This window comes from Oreochromis aureus, linkage group 18 (assembly GCF_013358895.1).
Source record: "Oreochromis aureus strain Israel breed Guangdong linkage group 18, ZZ_aureus, whole genome shotgun sequence".
Taxonomy (NCBI): Eukaryota; Metazoa; Chordata; class Actinopteri; order Cichliformes; family Cichlidae; genus Oreochromis; species Oreochromis aureus.
The window spans coordinates 694,039-713,642 of record NC_052959.1 but is presented as its reverse complement, the minus strand read 5'-3'; the positions used below and the strand labels follow the sequence as shown (position 1 = coordinate 713,642).

The 19,604-nt window shown below is 42.1% G+C and overlaps 1 protein-coding gene across 5 annotated transcripts in view; it reads right to left on the bottom strand.

The window, feature by feature from the left end:
* Nucleotides 1–19,604, bottom strand: part of LOC116319973 (cadherin-6-like) — a 65,323-nt gene that overhangs the window by 32,574 nt on the left and 13,145 nt on the right. For 3 of the 5 annotated variants that reach the window (XR_004199417.2, XR_005609089.1, XM_031739468.2), the window contains exons 3-4: nt 2,268–2,562; nt 2,064–2,183 (exon numbers count right to left, since the gene is read on the bottom strand). The exons of 1 other annotated variant lie outside the window; for it this stretch is intronic. Coding sequence is in view for 2 of the 4 variants with exons in the window: in XM_031739468.2 (XP_031595328.1) it covers nt 2,064–2,183; nt 2,268–2,562 (415 nt within the window). In the remaining 2 variants the exon portion in view is untranslated. Of the gene's footprint in view, nt 1–2,063; nt 2,184–2,267; nt 2,563–4,984; nt 5,019–19,604 lie in introns of those variants that run through there. One more of the 5 variants, XM_039602526.1, reaches the window with a different exon arrangement.

Here is a 19,604-nt window from a genome sequence, read left to right as displayed (position 1 = left end):
TCATTAAAATGTGCATGTAAGAGTGAAATCCAGTGAAATTAGTCCACGGCTTTGGTTACACACCGTCAGCAGTGTGACATTTTGGGATGTGTCCCTCACGTGTCACAGGCGTGAGATCAGTTTCATGTGCTACATTTAGCCTAGTTTAGCATTAAAGACTATCTTAAAGGAACACACGGACAATTCAAACTTCCTCCTACTACTTTCCATTTAAATGACCCATTTACGCACTTTTAGTTCTAACTTTGTACGAGTAGTTCACACCAATCTGGAGACGAGGGGAGCTACAGGTAACCGATAATGATCCTTCCACGTCTGTGTAGGTCCTCAATCATCCAGGTCATGTTAGTCCAGGGAGCAACTGGACTTCTTTAAGTTTCGAGTCTCATAGGTGAGGACTGTATGATGAAACTAGGCTGATTGCTGAGAGCAGCTAATGTTAATGGGTTTCAGGCGTAAGGAGTGAGATGAGGAGGTGAAGGAGGCTGCAGGCTGAGGCAGCAGCAGGTCCAGTGAGTGGAGGCAGATGTGGACCATATTGGTCAGCTCTATAAAAAGGTGAAGGCAGCAACGACTTTTCCAGTTTGAGTCAATTCTTGAAATACAGTCATCATTCCGATTCATGACGAGGCAGCAAAAGGTTTTGAGAATCTGACTATATACTGTGATAATTTGTTTTATAAAGACACGTTTTGCAAAAAGTTATGCTTTTGTCACGATCGGTAGGGATGGGTATCGTTTAGGTTTTATCCGATACTGGTGCCAAACCTACTTTTGAAACGGTGCCGGTGCTTAAACGGTGCTCGAACCGGTGCTTAAAGAATGGAGAACACAAAATTGGTCCAAAAACCTCTCATGTTTAACTGTTTTTTTTGTAAAAAGATAACAATGTTAGCCTTTTCTGCAGCTATAGGGCATATATGGTCTCACTCTTGGCTGGAAGCAGTGCTTAATCAATGGAAAAAACACAAACTTTGTCCAAAAACCTCTCATGTTTAACTGTTTCCCACTTTTTCTTTGGTCATTTTAGCCTTTTTGGCCAGGGTGAAGGGAGTATCTGCCATCAAACAAGAAGACAGCCGCATGTAACTACGACGCTGTTTGCTAGTTCACCTTACATGCATTAATGTAATAACGTGGTTAGCCTACTCAATGAAAATTACACACGAACACCATGAAGCTACTCACGCAGAGGAGAACGGCTGCTGCTGCCATCATCATCCTCATCATTTCTGCTACACTGGCAGGGCTAAGGGCCAGGACTCTACTCTTCGGGTTTTTGGGGGATGTTGCTAACTCCGGGTCCGATAACAGGCACCACACCCGCAGTAGATGTGCACGGTGTGAGGTCTCGCAGCAAGCTATCAAACACGGCGCATTTCTCGGCTTTAAAAAAACCCACTATGCGTCGCCAGGTGTTTCATCAGATTCGAGGTGTTACCTCCTTTGACAGTATCACAGTATCAGCTTAAAGCACTTGTTGCAGGCTGCTGAGTTTGCATCTTTTGCTGTGAAGTACAGCCAGACTTTGATCGCTTCGCCTTGGGCATTTTTAATCTGTAGCTCTGCTCTAAAAGAACGTGTGCATTCTGGGCCCGCCTACTATCCTCGGAAACGTAAAATGATTGGCTAGAATTGGCTCAGGAAAAAAAAGCACCGAAAAAAAAAGCACCGCAAAAAAAAGCACCGCAAAAAAAAAGCACCGAAATGTGCGCTGCTTTTTGGTCTGGTTACTACCGTTTATGTCAGAACCGGTGCCATCATGGCACCGGATACCGGTACCCATCCCTAACGATCGGTATCATCAAGTCCTCCACAGGTGTCCAGCTCCAGGCCTCGAGGGCCGGTGTCCTGCAGCTTTTAGATGTGCCCTTGATCCAACACAGCTGATTCAAATGGCTAAATGACCTCAACATGTCCTGAAGTTCTCCAGAGGCCTGGTAATGAACTCATCATTTGATTCAGGTGTTTTGACCCAGGGTGAGATCTAAAACCTGCAGGACACCGGCCCTCGAGGCCTGGAGTTGGACACCCCTGAAGTACTCGATGTCTGTCAAACATACCAGTGTTTGGCTCCACAGAGAAGTATGGGTGTCCTTGACTGATGCTGTAGACCAGTTTGGCACTGTTCCCATACATTCTGTCATCAGCATCTGTAGCTGTCACCTGGGTGACCGATGTACCTGAAAGAGTTGCATTACCATGACTGTTACTGACTAATATTACCAAAACACAAAGCAGCAAAGTGCAGTGAGAGAGGTCCTTACCAATATCAGACCTCTCAGGAACACTGGCAGTATACACCTCTTTGCTGAACTTTGGTTCATTGTCATTGATGTCGTGGAGTTTGATGATGAACTCGGTCTCTGGCTCCAGTTTTTGACCCGTCCACTTGTTGACCACTGTGGCTTTGAGGATGTAAAAGGCCTTCTCCTCTCGATCAAGGCGGCGCGTGGCGTGCAGATCGCCGTTATTCTCATCAATGACAAAGATGGTGCCAGCCCCCTCACCAGAAAGAACGTATTTTACTGAGCCATCGCCATGGTCCTGGTCTGACTGGAGCTGCAGGTGGACATACCCAAGTGAAGAAGTCGTCAGCTGATGTTTTAGTTATTTAACATACCAGACATAGATACTAGTTCTTCATACAGCCAACTCTTTCCACTTCAGGACACTGAGGTGAGGTTTCATTCCCAAGCTATAAAACAATGAAAATAATGAAAGCACATTTTGTTTTGAATGATTTTTCTCTATATTAAGATCATTTAATACATTTAGTAACAGCTGGACAAAAGATCCTGACTTCAGCTTTCTACCTATGGGCACAGGTAGGAAGCTAAAAAAAGGTAAGCAGGGGTTGAGGTGGGATGTCAAGCTGTTTGCAGAGCCAGCATCACCTGTGAGCAGTTTAGATAGAGCACCCTATCAGAGAGTGAGAAAACAGCCCACACCATGTGACCAGCATTGAGACTGGAGAGACTGTAAGAGACAAGAGAGAGTTCTCCAAAAGCAAAGATGGTGGGAAATGTACAAAAGGTAAAAAGCTTTTTACAATCTTTTATTGCTTAATTTTTCATAATATAAGCTTTTCGACATTGTCTCTTTCATAATCCTGTCTATAAAAAAATAATTTCTGTAGATGATGGAGTAAGAATATTTACAGGCCAGGAGGTAATGGGGACAGGTTTGCATAAAGCAAACAAAGAGCAAAAGCAGAAAGACTGAGAGTGAGCTCCACACTGAGAAGCAAAACAAGAATCTTCTGAAGGCACACAGTCAGCTGAAAATAAGTGTGTGTTGTGCCTGAAGGAGTACCTTTGCACTCTTACCAACAGCAATAACCCATCTCTCCTTTCCTTCCTTCCTCTCTCTCTCTCTCTTGCCTCTCATCTTTATTGGTTTCTCTTGACCTGAAGTGGCTCGCTGTCTACATTTCATCCCTCCATTCCTGCTTTACTGCTTCAGGCCATGTGTTTGGGTGAAGCCTTTGATTAAGAGCATATGACTGTGGGGGTGTGTGTTAGAGAGAGGCAGCTGTGATCATACAGACAGGGGGGAGATTTATGTGAGGTTTAACCACCTGCTAAGATAAGATAAGATAACCTTTATTAGTCCCACACGTGGGAAATTAGTTTTGTCACAGCAGAAAGTGGACAGTGCAAAGTTATATAGCAAAAATTAGAGAACACTGGAATACAATGAGAATAAGATACTATACACAACTGTACAGAATAGAATAAAATAAAATAAAATAAAATAATATATACAAAAGGATAAAAATAGAATACAAATGCTATACACAACTGAGTAAAAATACAACTTTGTCAGATAAAGAGTATTGCACTTAGTCTTATTGCACATGTGTGTGTTTGATCAGTTGCAAAAGTCTTTGTTGTGGAGTCTGACAGCAGTAGGGAGGAAAGACCTGCAGAGTCTCTCCGTCCCACACCGTGGGTGCCGCAGTCTCCCACTGAAGGAGCTGCTCAGTGCTGTCACAGTCTCCTGCATAGGGTGGGAGATGTTGTCCAACAGGGATGACAGCTTAGCCACCATTCTCCTGTCACTCACCACCTCCACTGGGTCCAGAGGGCATCCTAGAACAGAGCTGGCCCTTCGGATCAGCCTGTCCAGTCTCTTCCTGTCGCTGCCTCCCCCAGCAGACCACACCGTAAACCAGAGGTTCCCAAAGTGTGGGGCCGCCCCCTAGGGGGGGCTCAGAGCCATCGCGGGGGGGGGGGCACGGTATGAAAAGAAAAAGAAAAAAAAAGAAAGCTTGGACACTGCTAGCATCATGGACAGGTTTTTGACGGGGCTCCCACACAAACGCAAAGCAGGAGATGAAGCATCGCCAAATATGTTTCCAAACCAACTTCCTTCCAAGCCAAAGACTAGAAAATATGGTGAAGCATATCTTCCCTTTGGTTTCACCTGCACAAGTGCCAAGGTAGGTCTCCCTGCAAAATTAGTTTCCCTGCGTCGGGAGCAGCGCTGGGCTCTCCAAATCACGGACAAACAGGATCCCACATTCTTGATTTTTAGTTCACAAACACTTCTTGTAATAACTAACTACTCCTGACATTTTGGACATGTTAGCTCTTTATGCAGTAAAGTTACAGTGGGATACAAATAATATCAGGCTGATCCTGCCGTAATTTGTTCCCCGGTTCAAATCACGGACAAACAGGATCCCACAGCTGTTTTTGTTTTTTGAACCCATTTTGCACAGAGAGGCATTTTTGAAAAATGTATTGACAGCAATGTTGAATATTATTACACAGGAGAAAAAACAACTACACGTAAAATAATCACAGCGTGACGCCTCTGCCTTTCTAAATGGAGGGACAGTAACTGCGTGTGTATATGTAAGCGTGTAAAACCTGCAGATAGTCAGATTAACAGTATTTTGTCTCTATCTGCCATTCTGCAATTCATCTCATGTAAACAATAACGTGGCGCACAGCGTGACGTGAAAAGAGGCACATACCTTTGATGTTGCGTGACGAACTCTGTAATCCTCGTCCACACGTAAACGCAAAAAAGGAGTTTTAAATAATCTCCGTTTGGTGGGGGGCGCGAACATTTTTCTTGTAAAACAAAGGGGGGCCTGGCAAAAAAAGTTTGGGAACCACTGCCGTAAAAGATGGCTGAGGCCACCACAGAGTCATAGAAGGTCTTCAGGAGTGGGCCCTCCACTCCAAACGACCTGAGTCTCCGCAGCAGGTACAGCCTGCTCTGCCCTTTCCTGTAGAGGGCGTCTGAGTTATGAGTCCAGTCCAGTTTGTTGTTCAGATGAACACCAAGGTACCTGTAGCTGTCCACAGCCTCGATGTCCATACCTTGGATGTTCAGTGGTTGCAGTGGAGGATGTTTGTGCCTGCGGAAGTCTACCACCAGCTCCTTGGTTTTACTGGTGTTGATCTGGAGGTATGGCGTTATTTTTGTGCCACTATTCTGAGCGCATGTAAAAAAAAGTTTGCAGGTGCAAGTGTTGCATTGTGAGGAGAAATTTATTTTGAGCAAAGAAAAGCTAAATTTGAGTGAACGAAACTCATTGCTGCGTGCAAAAAATGGATTTCAGTGTTTGCTATTATCCACACACACACAATAGCAGCACCTCTCGCTCAGTTTTTGCATTTGCGCTTGCTCGCAATGTGTTGCTCACGCTCTCAACATTTCTGCCCGTGTGCGCTCAACTCTTTCTGTACACCGTTATATTTGTGCCACAAAACCAGCCAATCACAGACTGGGATGCAAAAAAATCTGATTGGCTGTTTTGGTCTCCAATCAGCTCGAAATGACGAAATGCAATATCCCAGAATCCATTTCGTCCAAAACTCAAACGAGGCAGTGGTGGAGGAACACAGAGTGGCAGAGTTTGAAATATTACTCTTACTGGGTCACAAAATAAACTTTTCAGATATTTTCATGCGAGAATCTTGCTGTGTAAACTTCAAATGTCTGCTTGATTTATCAAGACATCACATATTTGCATAAGTTCTCTAATGTTTTCGGAGATGCCTGTTACCCACCAGCTGACCGGGTGGTCACTCGGGTTAAACCTAATATATGAGGCTGAACTGACAAAAAAATCGCCCGACTGCACCACCAGGTATTATAGGAAAAACCATAAAGCCTTTGAACTGAAACAAACGCTGTTGTGACAGTGATGTGCACTGTCTTGTTGGTATATGTATGATTTGTATCACCTTCATGTTTCCCTCTCACCACATATCCAAACCGATATCATGAGCAGCAGCTTTACAGCTGTGGCTCCAGCAAACATCAGCTGATACTAGAAATTAATATTAAATTAATTCTAACAACAGCTGATCAAGCTTAAACGTGCTGCTGTTGTTTAGCGCGACATCCGCTGGTTTCCTCTTTCTGGCGCAAAGTGGGCGATAAACAAACAAGAAAGACGATCAGCTGAACATTGATCAGTTTCATAACTGAAGTAGCAACAGGAGAGAGAGGGGGGAGAATGAGAGAAGAACAGGCAGCTGCAGCGTAAAGACAGAATAACTCCAGGTTTGTGTCTTTTTTCCATTCTAGCTGAAGTTCGGGACGAATAGCGTTCCTTTTCCCGTCAATACGGATGTATTGTAATTGGTCCAGCCCAGAGTTGATCATGACCAATTGGCTAATCCACCACATTTCATTGTTTATACCGTCACAAAAACAAACAAACAAACATAAAAATGAAAAATCACCAGTACAGCTATGCAGTCAGCTGGTGGGTAACAGGCATCTCCGAGAACATTAGAGAACTTATGCAAATATGTGATGTCTCGATAAATCAAGCAGACATTTGAAGTTTACACAGCAAGATTCTCGCATGAAAATATCTGAAAAGTTTATTTTGTGACCCAGAAAGAGTAACATTTCAAACTCCGCCACTGTGTTCCTCCACCACTGCCTCGTTTGAGTTTTGGACGAAATGGATTCTGGGATATTGCATTTCGTCATTTCGAGCTGATTGGAGACCAAAACAGCCAATCAGATTTTTTTGCATCCCAGTCTGTGATTGGCTGGTTTGGTGGCACAAATATAACGGTGTACAGAAAGAGTTGAGCGCACACGGGCAGAAATGTTGAGAGCGCGAGCAACACATTGCGAGCAAGCGCAAATGCAAAAACTGAGCGAGAGGTGCTGCTATTGTGTGTGTGTGGATAATAGCAAACACTGAAATCCATTTTTTGCACGCAGCAATGAGTTTCATTCACTCAAATTTAGCTTTTCTTTGCTCAAAATAAATTTCTCCTCACAATGCAACACTTGCACCTGCAAACTTTTTTTTACGTGCACTCAAATTTTTTTTACGTGCGCTCAGAATAGTGGCACAAAAATAACGCCATATGGAGGTAGTTCTGCTGGCACCAGTACACAAAGCCTTGGGTCAGTTCTCTGTACTCCTTGTCGTCCCCATCAGTGATGAGGCCGACTATTGCAGAGTCATCAGAGAACTTCTGCAGGAAGCACTGGATGGAGTTGTGGGAGAAGTCTGCAGTGTAGATGGTGAAGAGGAACGGAGCTAAATGATGGATTGTGATTCTGTATGTGGTAAGAAGTCACTTCTTAAAGCATTCACCCACTGGTGAATTTCCTTTAAGGTTCTCCAAGTATGAGAACCTTTTGGTCTTCTGATATTCACCTCGGTCCACAGTTCACCCCACAGACTTTCAGGGCTTTGTCATTAACGCTCACCTTGGTCTTCTGCAGGGAGTTTTGGAGCAATGTATGTTTCGTGTTGTTGTCATGTTGGAAGACAACGTGATTTGCTTTGTTTTCACATGTCATTCTTTCTGCATGAATCCTTCCACTGTGACAAGATTCCCAGTTCCAGACACACTGAAGCATCCCCACAGCACTCCCATCACTGTGTTTCAGTGTGGGGACAGTGTTCTTTGGGTTCTTTCTCCAAACATAAGAAGGACCAATAAGCTCTAGTTTCATCTCATCTGACCAAACGACGCACTTCCAGTATACATAAACTTTCTCCAGGTTGTCCTTAGCTTACTAAATGCTTTTTGCAGAACTGGGAATTTTCTTGTTACTCAACCTCCCAGTCCATTCCTGTGCAGGATTCAGGTGATTATTCTCGTGGAAAATACAATTCCTGATTTAGCTAAGACTCAGCTTAGTGTCATTTCTCACTACTTTTCTGTCCAGTCTTTGGAATCTGTCAGGCTTGGTTTGTACTGTGTGGCTCTCTTTAAATATCTTGATGATACTTGTCACTCCACTGAGAAGACACAGTTGGAAACCAAGACAGACTTTTAATTCATTTGAAAGCCTGATGCTTAGCCTCGTCCACCCCAGCTGTAAAACTCAGAAACCAGTCTTACTTGTTATCATCTATCGTCCACCTGGGCCTTACACAGAGTTTCTCTCTGATTTCTCAGACTTTTATCTGATTTAGTGCTCAGCTCAGATAAAATAATTATTGTGGTGATTTTAACATCCATGTAGATGCTAAAATGACAGCCTCAACATGGCATTTAATCTGTTATTAGACTCAATTGGCTTCTCTCAAAATGTAAAAGAACCCACCCACCACTTTAATCACACTCTAGATCTTGTTTTAACATATGGCATAGAAACTGAATATTTAACAGTGTTTCCTGAAAACCCTCTGCTGTCTGATCATTTCCTGATAACATTTACATTTACAATAATTGATTACACAGCAGTGGAGAGTAGACTTTATCACAGTAGATGTCTTTCTGAAAGTGCTGTAACTAAGTTTAAGAATATAATCCACCCACTGTTATCATCTTCAATGCCCTGTACCAACATAGAGCAGAGCAGCTATCTGAACGCTTACTCCAACAGAGGTCAATTATCTTGTTAATAATTTTACCTCCTCACTACACGACTCTGGATACTGTAGCTCCTGTGAAAACTAAGGCCTCAAATCTGAAGTACCTGACTCCGTGGTATAATTCTCAAACACGTAGCCTAAAAGCAGATAACTCGTAAGCTGAAGAGGAAATGGCGTGTCACAAATTTAGAGGATCATCATTTAGCCTGGAGAAATAGTTTGCTGCTTTATAAGAAAGCCCTCCGCAAAGCCAGAACATCTTACTATTCATCACTGATTGAAGAAAATAAGAACAACCCCAGGTTTCTCTTCAGCACTGTAGCCAGGCTGACAAACAGTCAGAGCTCTACTGAGCCAACCATCCCTTTAACGTTAACTAGTAATGACTTCATGAACTTCTTCACAAATAAAATTTTTATCATTAGAGAAAAAATTACCAATAATCATCCCACAGATGTAACATTATCTACAGCTACTTTTAGTACCATCAATGTTAAGTTAGACTCTTTTTCTCCAATTGATCTTTCTGAGTTAACTTCAATAATTACTTCCTCCAAACCATCAACGTGTCTTTTAGACCCCATTCCTACAAAACTGCTCAAAGAAGTCCTGCCATTAATTAATTCTTCAATCTTAAATATGACCAACCTATCTCTAATAATCGGCTATGTACCACAGGCCTTCAAGCTGGCTGTAGTTAAACCTTTACTTAAAAAGCATCTCTAGACCCAGCTGTCTTAGCTAATTATAGGCCAATCTCCAACCTTCCTTTCATATCAAACATCCTTGAAAGAGTAGTTGTCAAACAGCTAACAGATCATCTGCAGAGGAATGGCTTATTTGAAGAGTTTCAGTCAGGTTTCAGAGCTCAGCACAGCACAGAAACAGCTTTAGTGAAGGTTACAAATGATCTTCTTATGGCCTCTGACAGTGGACTCATCTCTGTGCTTGTCCTGCTAGACCTCAGTGCTGCGTTCGATACTGTTGACCATAATATCCTATTAGAGCGATTAGAACATGCTGTAGGTATTACAGGTACTGCACTGCAGTGGTTTGTATCATATCTATCTAATAGACTCCAATTTGTACATGTAAATGGAGAGTCCTCTTCACACACTAAGGTCAATTATGGAGTTCCACAGGGTTCAGTGCTAGGACCAATTCTGTTTACATTATACATGCTTCCCTTAGGCAGCATCATTAGAAGACATAGCATAAATTTTCACTGCTATGCAGATGACACGCAGCTCTATCTGTCCATGAAGCCAGGTAACACAGACCAATTAGTTAAACTGCAGGAATGTCTTAAAGACATAAAGACCTGGATGGCCGCTAACTTTCTGCTTCTTAATTCAGATCAAACTGAGGTTATTGTACTCGGCCCTGAAAATCTTAGAAATATGGTATCTAACCAGATTCTTACTCTGGATGGCATTACCTTGGCCTCCAGTAACACTGTGAGGAACCTTGAGTCATTTTTGACCAGGACATGTCCTTCAATGCACATATTAAACAAATATGTAAGACTGCTTTCTTCCATTTGCGCAACATCTCTAAAATTAGAAATATCCTGTCTCAGAGTGATGCTGAAAACTAGTTCATGCATTTATTACTTCCAGGCTGGACTACTGTAATTCTTTATTATCAGGATGTCCTAAAAACTTGCTGAAAAGTCTTCAGCTAATCCAAAATGCTGCAGCAAGAGTCCTGACAGGGACTAGAAAGAGAGAGCATATTTCTCCTGTTTTGGCTTCCTTCATTGGCTTCCTGTTAAATCCAGAATTGAATTCAAAATCCTGCTCCTCACATACAAGGTCTTAAATAATCAGGCCCCATCTTATCTTAATGACCTTGTAGTACCATATCACCCTATTAGAGCACTTCGCTCTCGCTCTGCAGGCCTACTTGTTGTTCCTAGAGTATTTAAAAGTAGAATGGGAGGCAGAGCCTTCAGTTTTCAGGCCCCTCTTCTGTGGAACCAGCTTCCAGTTTGGATTCAGGAGACAGACACTATCTCTACTTTCAAGATTAGGCTTCAAACTTTCCTTTTTGCTAAAGCATATAGTTAGGGCTGGACCAGGTGACCCTGAATCCTCCCTTAGTTATGCTGCAATAGACGTAGGCTGCCAGGGATTCCCATGATGCACTGGGTGTTTCTTCTTCACTCACTATAGCTGTGTCCAAATTCATGGGCTGCATCCTCCTGAGGACCCGGCCTTCGCGGTCTACGTGGGCCGGGTCCTCCGAAGGTCGGGTAGGCCGGAAGTAAACGGCTGTGAAATTGGACGGTCTAGCCTTCTGATTAGCGTCACCGCTGTCTTGGTGGAGTTTAATAAACTCGGCCGTCTGCTCCTTGCTATCTAAAATATAACAGGACACTGGCGTAAACTCTCGACCAGCTCACACTTCTGTTTAATCAGTTTTCTGTTTGACGTTTATTCAGCTGTGTGAAAACCAAGGAGGAACCCACCTGATGAATTAATAAAGTTTTATTTTATCTAATCTAATCTAATCTAATAATTTTAATCTCAGCCAAACCGATTTACTCACGAACAAATAAAACACTGAAAAAAAAGCCAAACAATATCATTTCTAGGTTGTCTAAGTGACTTATATATTACGTTTAACCTGAGCAGCAAAAGTCCGCGATGATCTGAAAATAATGTGCCGGGAGTTGTGCCGTTCTCGGCGGCTTCAGTGACCCTCGAGCTCTCGGCTAGCTATCGAGCTGGTGGGTAACAGACGTCTCCGAAAACGTCGAAGCACTTTTGCAAATATGCGATATCTTGATAAACCGAGCAGATATTTGATGTTTACACAGCTACATTCTCGCTTGAAAATATGTTAAAAGTTTATTTTGTGACTCAGAAAGATTAATAAGAGTAATTTTAAAACTTAGTAGCGGCCGCCATTGTTGGAAACTGGAGTTTGGCTGGGCCGCGCTATGAATTCTGGGATATGGTGGGCCACGAAGGACACACCCGACCCATCCTTCAAATTTGGGGAAAAGGAGGACGCATTTGTCGGCTGCATTCGGAGGAGTCTACAAATTTGGACAGCCTTCGGCGCGTCGCTGTGACGTAATCGGTCTACAAATGCGGCCTGAGGAGGATGCAGCCCATGAATTTGGACACAGCGTATGTGTTAATAGACCTCTCTGCATCGAATCATATCTGTTATTAATCTCTGTCTCTCTTCCACAGCATGTCTTTATCCTGTCTTCCTTCTCTCACCCCAACCGGTCACAGCAGATGGCCCCGCCCCTCCCTGAGCCTGGTTCTGCCGGAGGTTTCTTCCTGTTAAAAGGGAGTTTTTCCTTCCCACTGTCACCAAAGTGCTGCTCATAGGGGGTCATATGATTGTTGGGTTTTTCTCTGTATGTATTATTGTAGGGTCTACCTTACAATATAAAGCTTCTTGAGGCGACTGTTGTTGTGATTTGGCGCTGTATAAATAAAACTGAATTGAATTGAATTGAATTTGAAACACTATGATAACTTTGTATATCCATCAAGTTAAAGCGCATCATCGTACAGCACTGCTTTGTGCTTTGGCTCAGTAAAAACATACATTTTGGGGGTGACCCTGGTTATCATGTACAGATAGAAATAAAACATCAAAAACATCAAAGTTTAAAGAATACAGCATGAAGACTACAGACAGCAGTTGCACTGGACACTTTTCATAACTTTTAACACTTGGTTTTACTTGAGCTCTTTGTATGTTTCAACTGCTTTGTGGCTGACTAATGGACCAACAACGACATGAGCAAGTGTGGCCCACAGATTGCTTGTACCACATGCTGTGTACACTGCTTCCATCTGGCCACAGAGCTCTTGCAGGCAGTCTGGCAGTCCCTAGACTGGAAGTTTTACAGACAGGCAGAGATGAGGTTGTTGCTTGTCCTTAGAAGGAAGGAGGTGATGATAGTTTCAGTGTAATGTAAATGATTTGTGATGGCAACAAAGAGAAAAGCAAAAATCCCTCATTTTAATGTCCTAAAAATAAAAAGATGGGTGTTTTTATAAAAGTGTCCTGTAAATACTTTCTCTGAACGATTCCTCGTCAGAGGACCGGATAGTGATATTTGGGCTGGAGTTTGGAACTCATTAACCTTCTGTGAGGGGAGCTGTTCAACTAATGTGTAACAGAAGAATCAGCTGTGATGCCTGGAGTCTCTGGACTCTCTTGTCTGTAAATTTGGGTTTTTGCTCCTAAAATTACTGCAGCAATCTACCAGAGTTCAGCAGTGATATTACTATTTTTTATCCAAAGGTGGGGACATTTTTTGGAGTGCCCCTTTCAGAACATGGAAGAAGAGTTAAAAAAATGCAATGTGGTTCAATTTACTGGACTTTAAAATCATGTAATTGACACGTTATTAGTAAAACTACTGTTAAGACATCTTTGCAATACATTTTACAGACTGTGTTAAACAGTACATTTGCACAGTGAATGTAACCAGCCCACTGAATGAACAATGGGCCGTCAGGTCAGTTCATTGATCATTAATAATCAAATTGTCATGACCACTGATCAACGTCCAGATAAACAGATTCAGCCTTTTGGGATGTGACGATGACGATGATGATGATGATGATGATGCTTTGATTGCACAAGAAACAATATTGAAAATGTATAAAACAGTCATCAGTTGTTAATTATCTCTTGATTACATTTTTAAAAAGTCATAGTCTGAGCCATGAGAGCTGTTTCACGATCACTCATTAAAACTGAGTTAATGCTAATGATGTGTTGATTCTCTCCTATTTGGTCTCAGCACCTGAAGTTTTTCCACTTATAACCAGTGTTGGGTAAGTTACTTTAAATTAGTAACTTAGTTACATTACTAGTTACTTCTCTAAAAAAGTAACTCAGTTACTTCAAGTTACTCGTTACTTTCAAAGTAACTAGTTACTAGGGAAAGTAACTTTGGTTTTACTCAGAATTCTCTTGTTAATGTGTTGCTTCCGTAACTGGATACCCAGCCAGACTGCCAGTCTTCTAGCTTGCTTACATGCCACACGTGCACTGTGCCACCTACCAATAGAAAGGAAAAATAATGTGCACATTTCCACGAGAGAAATCCCACGCCTGGACCGTCGTTGACGGGCCATGATGATTCTAGCCTGCTTTTTACATCCAACACAAAAACTGCAGTCGTGGTGCTTTTGATTGTACTCAGAACTTGGAAATTCTGCCTTCTGAATAGGAAGATGTAGGTAACACCAGACTGCAGATGAGCTGCATACAGAGCTGGACTGGGACAAAAAAATCGTCCCGGGCATTTTGACTAGAGACCGCCCACCATTATAGGAAAAATCATAAAGCCTTTGAATGAAAATAAACACTGTTGTGACAGTGATGTACACTGTTCTGATGGTATATATGTATCAATCTATCAATTGTTTGTTGTAAGACTCAGATAATTATTTTTTTTTTTTAAAGCGAGACATTTTAAATGAGAATAATAAAGAAAAGTATTTCTTTGTGCCCCCTTCCCTGTTAATGCCCTACCTGGCCCCTGGCAACACTTTGCTAGACCCGCCCCTGCACAGTTACCAGCTGTCAGCTACGTAGAAAAGGATCCTGGTGTTATTTGTCTCTCAGAAACAGCTCATAACTTCCTTCAACTCATTCATGTCACCTAAAAGGTAAACCTGTTTCTCCATCAGCTGTTCAGCTCTGATGATTCAGTAAGGACATCTCCTGGTTTCATCTGCATGTTTCCCTCTCACCACATATCCAAACCGATATCATGACCAGCAGCTTTACAGCTGTGGCTCCAGCAAACATCAGCTGATACTAGAAATTAATATTAAATACATTCTAACAACAGCTGATCAAGCTTAAACGTGCTGCTGTTGTTTAGCGCGACATCCGCTGGTTTCCTCTTTCTGGCGCAAAGTGAGCGATAAACAAACAAGAGAGAAAAGCCGATCAGCTGATCATTGATCAGTTTCACGATTGAAATAGAAACAGGAGAGGAGAGAATGAGAGAAGAAGAGGCAGCTGTGCAGCTTCAGCTTTGTGTCTTTTTCATTGTAGCTGAAGTCCGGGACAAACTGTTCCTTTTCACCTCAGTACGAAACGCGTAATATTTTCTCTGAATACCAGACGATTCTGTTTTTTAGGGGACGGTTGGAAACTCTAATAATTAACCGTATGAACAAAATAAAGTTCAACATCAGTAACATAGCACCCACCCAGCTGTATAGAAACTCCGTCATGCTAGCTAGCACGCAGTACGAAAATGTCAGCATACCGAAAATAAACTCCACCTAAACTTGGTTTATATCTGACTCCGATAGACTGCAGGTCATAACTTCTTACCTGAAGGTCAGTTCACCTGACACGCGGACCGGCGGCAGCTTCGGGTCTCTCCTCTTGCCTCCCTTTTCCTTCATCCACCTGCTGGCCTCCACCACTTGCTAATGTTATTGAATCTGTGGAAGCTCCGCGATATCCACCACACGAAGTAACGAGTAACGAGCCTATCTAAATCCCAGTAACGAGTAACGCGTTCCTGGTTTTGGCATAATAACTAGTTACCGTGCTCGTTACCACAATAATAACGTAGTTACTGTAACGCGTTACTTAATAACGCGTTAGTCCCAACACTGCTTATAACTAATGAATACATGAATACTGCAGTATTAGGTTGTACCTGTTGTATTTGGAGGGTCCCTTTCACAGCACACATTTTTGAAGTATTAAAATGAATCACAAGCAGAGTCCATAGAGTCATGGTGAAAGTAAACAGGCATGACTGTGACTGTTGCCGCTGTGACTATTACTTTATTTGGGAAGCCAGCACATAAATGTTGAGTGCCTGTTGTTTTGATTTGGCGCTGTATGAATAAAACTGAATTGATTACCCAGAGTTTGAAGTGCAGCATCAAAGCAAGAAAAGGCCATTTTCAAGGAGGCTGTAAAAGTTTGTGAAAGGAGTCCAACAATGACAGTGACTGAGACAGTGAATGTCACAAAAATGAGCTGCTGACGTCCCAGACTTCCAGCTTTCTGCCCGTGTTAGCTGCTGTTAGCCGGCATTACTGAAACTTCCTCAAAAGGGATACAACACTTTGACACATTCTCACATCAAGTGTATTCACAAACTGTTTATCAGCTGGACACTCAAGCCTAACATTGGCCGATATAATGTTAGCTCCAGCTGCTCTTGGTGCTAACTGTCCAGATCACATTCTCACAGTATTACCTGAAAACAAATCATATTGACAACACAGGGAATAAATAAGCATGTTTAATGTGCATTTCTGAGTGCTGGAGACTTCAGTCTCAGAGCCTTGAGGAGGAAGTTTTATCCAGATGCTGGTCACAATGTCTCTGTCCTGTCTCTTACACTCTTGTTCTTAGCTGCATCTTAGCTGCTGTGAGGGGCTAATACAGAGAAGCACCCACAGATGTGGATGACAGTGTGGTTAGAGTTGATCTGTTCACACACACATTTGATGATTTGTAGAAAGTAGAAAAACTCCATCATCTAACAGGCTGTTCTTTAAGTATGATATGTACGAGTCCTGCAGCAGAATATGTTTTTAATTTACAGCAACTGTGCTGTTGATATATTACTATATACATTGCTATGTTATGGTTAAATTGGACAGCTGGCCAGATAGTGGAAGGTGGGATTTGGTTCTGTAAACCATCTGCATTGTTGCATTTGATTGTGTCTGAAAATATTGGTCAGATTTATTTCACTTAAAATGATTTTTTTTTTAATCAAATCAGCATATTTAAACTGCGGTTTCAATGACAAAAGAATGAATCTGAATGGAACTGGATATGTGCTGTTTGAGTTTGAGTGAAACCCATTTGATGCCTTAACCTGCACACAGGCATGGTAACTCTCAAGTCCTGCTGAGACTCATTGGATATTCCCCGTTTCAGGACATCCCCTTGACTTGACTCAGGTTTACACACATTGATGAGACTAATGTCAACATGGAGATTTAAAAGACTGCAGTATCACTTTTCATAGATGATAGATGATTTTATAGAAAATGATAAAAAACCGTTTGCGAGGAATTTCGGTGTGATTTTTGATAGTAATTTAACATTCGATAAATAATGTGATCAAGATCAGCTTCTTTCACCTCCGCTGGTGAAGCCATTTCTCTGCTTCAGAGACTTTGAGAAAGCGATCCATGCCTGTTTACAGGGAGTGCAGAATTATTAGGCAAATGAGTATTTTGTCCACATCATCCTCTTCATGCATGTTGTCTTACTCCAAGCTGTATAGGCTCGAAAGCCTACTACCAATTAAACATATTAGGTGATGTGCATCTCTGTAATGAGAAGGGGTGTGGTCTAATGACATCAACACCCTATATCAGGTGTGCATAATTATTAGGCAACTTCCTTTCCTTTGGCCAAATGGGTCAAAAGAAGGACTTGACAGGCTCAGAAAAGTCAAAAATAGTGAGATATCTTGCAGAGGGATGCAGCAGTCTTAAAATTGCAAAGCTTCTGAAGCGTGATCATCGAACAATCAAGCGTTTCATTCAAAATAGTCAACAGGGTCGCAAGAAGCGTGTGGAAAAACCAAGGCGCAAAATAACTGCCCATGAACTGAGAAAAGTCAAGCGTGCAGCTGCCAAGATGCCACTTGCCACCAGTTTGGCCATATTTCAGAGCTGCAACATCACTGGAGTGCCCAAAAGCACAAGGTGTGCAATACTCAGAGACATGGCCAAGGTAAGAAAGGCTGAAAGACGACCACCACTGAACAAGACACACAAGCTGAAACGTCAAGACTGGGCCAAGAAATATCTCAAGACTGATTTTTCTAAGGTTTTATGGACTGATGAAATGAGAGTGAGTCTTGATGGGCCAGATGGATGGGCCCGTGGCTGGATTGGTAAAGGGCAGAGAGCTCCAGTCCCACTCAGACGCCAGCAAGGTGGAGGTGGAGTACTGGTTTGGGCTGGTATCATCAAAGATGAGCTTGTGGGGCCTTTTCGGGTTGAGGATGGAGTCAAGCTCAACTCCCAGTCCTACTGCCAGTTTCTGGAAGACACCTTCTTCAAGCAGTGGTACAGGAAGAAGTCTGCATCCTTCAAGAAAAACATGATTTTCATGCAGGACAATGCTCCATCACACGCGTCCAAGTACTCCACAGCGTGGCTGGCAAGAAAGGGTATAAAAGAAGACAAACTAATGACATGGCCTCCTTGTTCACCTGATCTGAACCCCATTGAGAACCTGTGGTCCATCATCAAATGTGAGATTTACAAGGAGGAAAACAGTACACCTCTCTGAACAGTGTCTGGGAGGCTGTGGTTGCTGCTGCACGCAATGTTGATGGTGAACAGATCAAAACACTGACAGAATCCATGGATGGCAGGCTTTTGAGTGTCCTTGCAAAGAAAGGTGGCTATATTGGTCGCTGATTTGTTTTTGTTTTGTTTTTGAATGTCAGAAATGTATATTTGTGAATGTGGAGATGTTATATTGGTTTCACTGGTAAAATAAATAATTGAAATGGGTATATATTTGTTTTTGTTAAGTTGCCTAATAATTATGCACAGTAATAGTCACCTGCACACACAGATATCCCCCTAAAATAGCTAAAACTAAAAACAAACTAAAAACTACTTCCAAAAACATTCAGCTTTGATATTAATGAGTTTTTTGGGTTCATTGAGAACATGGTTGTTATTCCTCAAAAATACAACTTGCCTAATAATTCTGCACTCCCTATATTTCATCTCGCCTCGACTTCTGCAACAGCCTCTACTCTGGTGTTACTTCGTCATCGATTGGCCGACTACAGCTGGTTCAAAATGCTGCAGCAAAGCTTCTGACTGGCAAGTGGAAGCGAGAGCACATATCCCCTACACTCGCCTCACTACACTGGCTGCCAGTAAGTTTTTGAATTGATTTTAAGATCGTAACACTTGTTTTTAAAACATTGCATGGACTAGCTCCTATATATCTTTCTGATCTTTTAAATTGGTATACTCCGGCGAGATCTTTGAAGTCTGCGGACCAAATGCTTCTAGTTGTCCCTAGGTCTAGATTAAAACACAGAGCAGTTCGGACTTTTGTTGTAACTGCTCTGAAACTGTGGAATAAACGGCCTTTACATATCAGGACCTCTCCAACACTGGATAAAACTCATTTAAAGACCCATTTTTATTCTTTGGCTTTTAACTCTGTATGAGTCTGTCATTATTTTATTCTTATTATTTTCTTATCTTTTATTTTACTTTCGTTTTAAATTTTATCTGATTATTTTATTGTACAGTACTTTGGTCAATAGTTGTTGTTTTTAAAAGTGCTATATAAATAAAATTAATTTGATTTGTTATAAAAAAGTGAACAGATTATAATGCTTTTGTCAGAGGCCTAATTGATTATTTAACAAATGTGATGACATCATCATTGTTTTGCTGTGAATGAAACTCATCTTACAGCAGCTTAACTTTTCTTTGCTCTCTGCCTGTGCTCTTTGTGCTGCCCCTCACCTTTGTTCTCTCGTTTCCTTGCCTTGGTTCTTTTGTTCTACCTCTCCTCCTGCCCTTAATTGTTCACATCACACAATATACATCTCCTCAGTTCCTTCTGTTCTTTCCTCACTGTATGTCCTCCAGTCGTTCCCTCTCTCCTTTTGATCCTTGCTACCTTTTCTGTCCAGCAGTGTTCAGTCTGATTCCATCTGTCAGTCTGCAGGGCTGCAACACCTCCATACTTTCACAAGCCGATAAAGCCTACAGACCCTTCAGCACAGCACATTTCCAGAGCAGAGTACGTGTTATGG